Consider the following 436-nt stretch of genomic DNA (forward strand, 5'->3'; position numbering starts at 1 on the left):
TACTTATTTTCTTACTTATTTGCTTATCAAACTTACTTGTTATCGGTCTTGTCACACTCCTTGATTCGGACTTCCGTTCAGACTTTTCAAGACTCAAGAAAAATTATTCAACGGAGTCCTCTATCGGACTCCGACTCTATGCCGCACTACTCCCCTCCCCATCGACCTCCATCTGCTCTCCACCCTCTTCACCTCCGCCCTGCTCATCTCCGCCCTGCTCCTCTCCGCCCTGCCCGTCTTCCGCCTCACCCTCCTGCTCCGCCTGCTCCGCCTGCTCCGCCTGCTCCGACTCCTCCGACTCCTCCGACTCCGACGGCTCGTATTCCTCCTCCGACCCACCCTCCGGGAGAGCGTCGAAGTACTGCCGCCAGGCCTCCACCCTGGAACTGGCCCAGCCCGCCTGTCGGATCTCGCGGCGGAGCGGCGCAATCGCCTC

At 59.4% G+C, this 436-nt stretch overlaps 1 protein-coding gene across 1 annotated transcript; it reads right to left on the reverse strand.

Annotated features, from left to right (window-relative positions):
• Positions 1-136: 136 nt before the first annotated feature.
• On the reverse strand, positions 137-409 carry L226DRAFT_575843 (uncharacterized protein; the record flags this gene model as incomplete). The annotated part of the gene is made up of 1 exon (XM_067685261.1): positions 137-409. A coding segment is annotated over one exon (273 nt), but the record flags the coding sequence as incomplete, so codon positions are not given.
• Positions 410-436: the final 27 nt, after the last annotated feature.

This window comes from Lentinus tigrinus (assembly GCF_003813185.1).
Source record: "Lentinus tigrinus ALCF2SS1-7 unplaced genomic scaffold L226scaffold_51, whole genome shotgun sequence".
Classification (NCBI taxonomy): Eukaryota; Fungi; Basidiomycota; class Agaricomycetes; order Polyporales; family Polyporaceae; genus Lentinus; species Lentinus tigrinus.